Here is a 1,194-nt window from a genome sequence, read left to right on the forward strand (position 1 = left end):
CCCCGTTGGGCTCCGTGGTGCGGAAGTCGAAGGAGACGGAGCCGGCGCGGGCCGGGCGCCAGGTGGGCAGCGCCAGGTGAGCCTGGGGGGTGGCGAAGGTGACGGGGTCCAGCGCCGGGGGGGGGTCGCAGTGGAAGAGCAGCGCCCCGTGCAGCGTCACCCGCGCGTCCCCTTCCTGCGCCAGCCGCGACAGCTCCAGCTTGAAGTCGTTGTTCTTGTAAACCACCTGGGGGGGGGCGCGGACAGGTGAGTTTGGGGAGGGGGTCTGGGCGCTACTCCCCTCCCCCTCCACAACATCCCGATGTGACCCCCAGGGCCGGTTCTGGGTGTCACCGCGCCCCGTGCATCCGTGAGACCCCCGGGGATGTGCACAGGTGAGTCGGGGGTCCCCAAAATGTGACCTCAGTCCCTGGGGACATGCACAGGTGAGTCTGGGGGCTCAGGGATGTCCCCAAACTGTGACCCACAGTCCCCAGGGACATGAACAGGTGAGTCGGGGGTCCCCGAAATGTGACCCACAGTCCCCGGGGACATGAACAGGTGAGTCGGGGGTCCCCAAAATGTGACCCACAGTCCTCGGGGATGTGAACAGGTGAGTCGGGGGTCCCCAAAACGTGGCCCACAGTCCCCGGGGATATGCACAGGTGAGTTGGGGGGCTCGGGGATGTCCCCAAAATGTGACCCCAGTCCCTGGGGACATGAACAGGTGAGTCGGGGGTCCCCAAAATGTCACCCTAACCCCTGGGGACATGAACAGGTGAGTCGGGGGTCCCCAAAATGTGACCCCAGTCCCCAGGAACACACACAGGTGAGTCGGGGGTCCCCAAAATGTGACCCCGGTCCCCAGGAACACACACAGGTGAGTCGCGGGGGGTCTCCAGGTAACCCCAACCTGCTCCCCCCCGCTCCCAGTGGCCACAGCAGTGCCCAGGTGAGGTGGGGGCGGCTCCCCGGAGCCCCCAGACTCACATCCTTGAGGCAGCCCATGAAGTTGTTGCTGACGGGGGACCCCGGCAGGTCGGCGGTGTTGGGGGACCCCCCCACGTAGAAGAAGTCGTCGGAGCCCAGCATGGTGAAATCCTCCTGCGTGTAGCCCGTGGTGGTCAGGATCCCGTCCACGGAGATCGTCACCTGCGGCACGAGCGGCCCGGCCTCAGCGGGGACCCCCCCGCGACCACCGGGGCACCCCAAAAC

At 66.9% G+C, this 1,194-nt stretch overlaps 1 protein-coding gene across 1 annotated transcript in view; it reads right to left on the reverse strand.

Moving 5' to 3' along the window:
• The window catches only part of LOC107199117 (neurexin-2-like), a 24,256-nt gene extending 23,092 nt beyond the window's left edge, over window positions 1-1,164 (reverse strand). The window contains exons 1-2 of the mRNA XM_015616451.3: window positions 970-1,164; window positions 1-226 (exon numbers count right to left, since the gene is read on the reverse strand). Coding sequence (XP_015471937.1) covers window positions 1-226; window positions 970-1,071 — 328 coding nt within the window. The 5' untranslated portion in view covers window positions 1,072-1,164. The remainder of the gene's footprint in view (window positions 227-969) is intronic.
• Between the last annotated feature and the right edge of the window lie 30 nt (window positions 1,165-1,194).

This window comes from Parus major, unplaced genomic scaffold (assembly GCF_001522545.3).
Source record: "Parus major isolate Abel unplaced genomic scaffold, Parus_major1.1 Scaffold442, whole genome shotgun sequence".
In the NCBI taxonomy this organism is placed as follows: Eukaryota; Metazoa; Chordata; class Aves; order Passeriformes; family Paridae; genus Parus; species Parus major.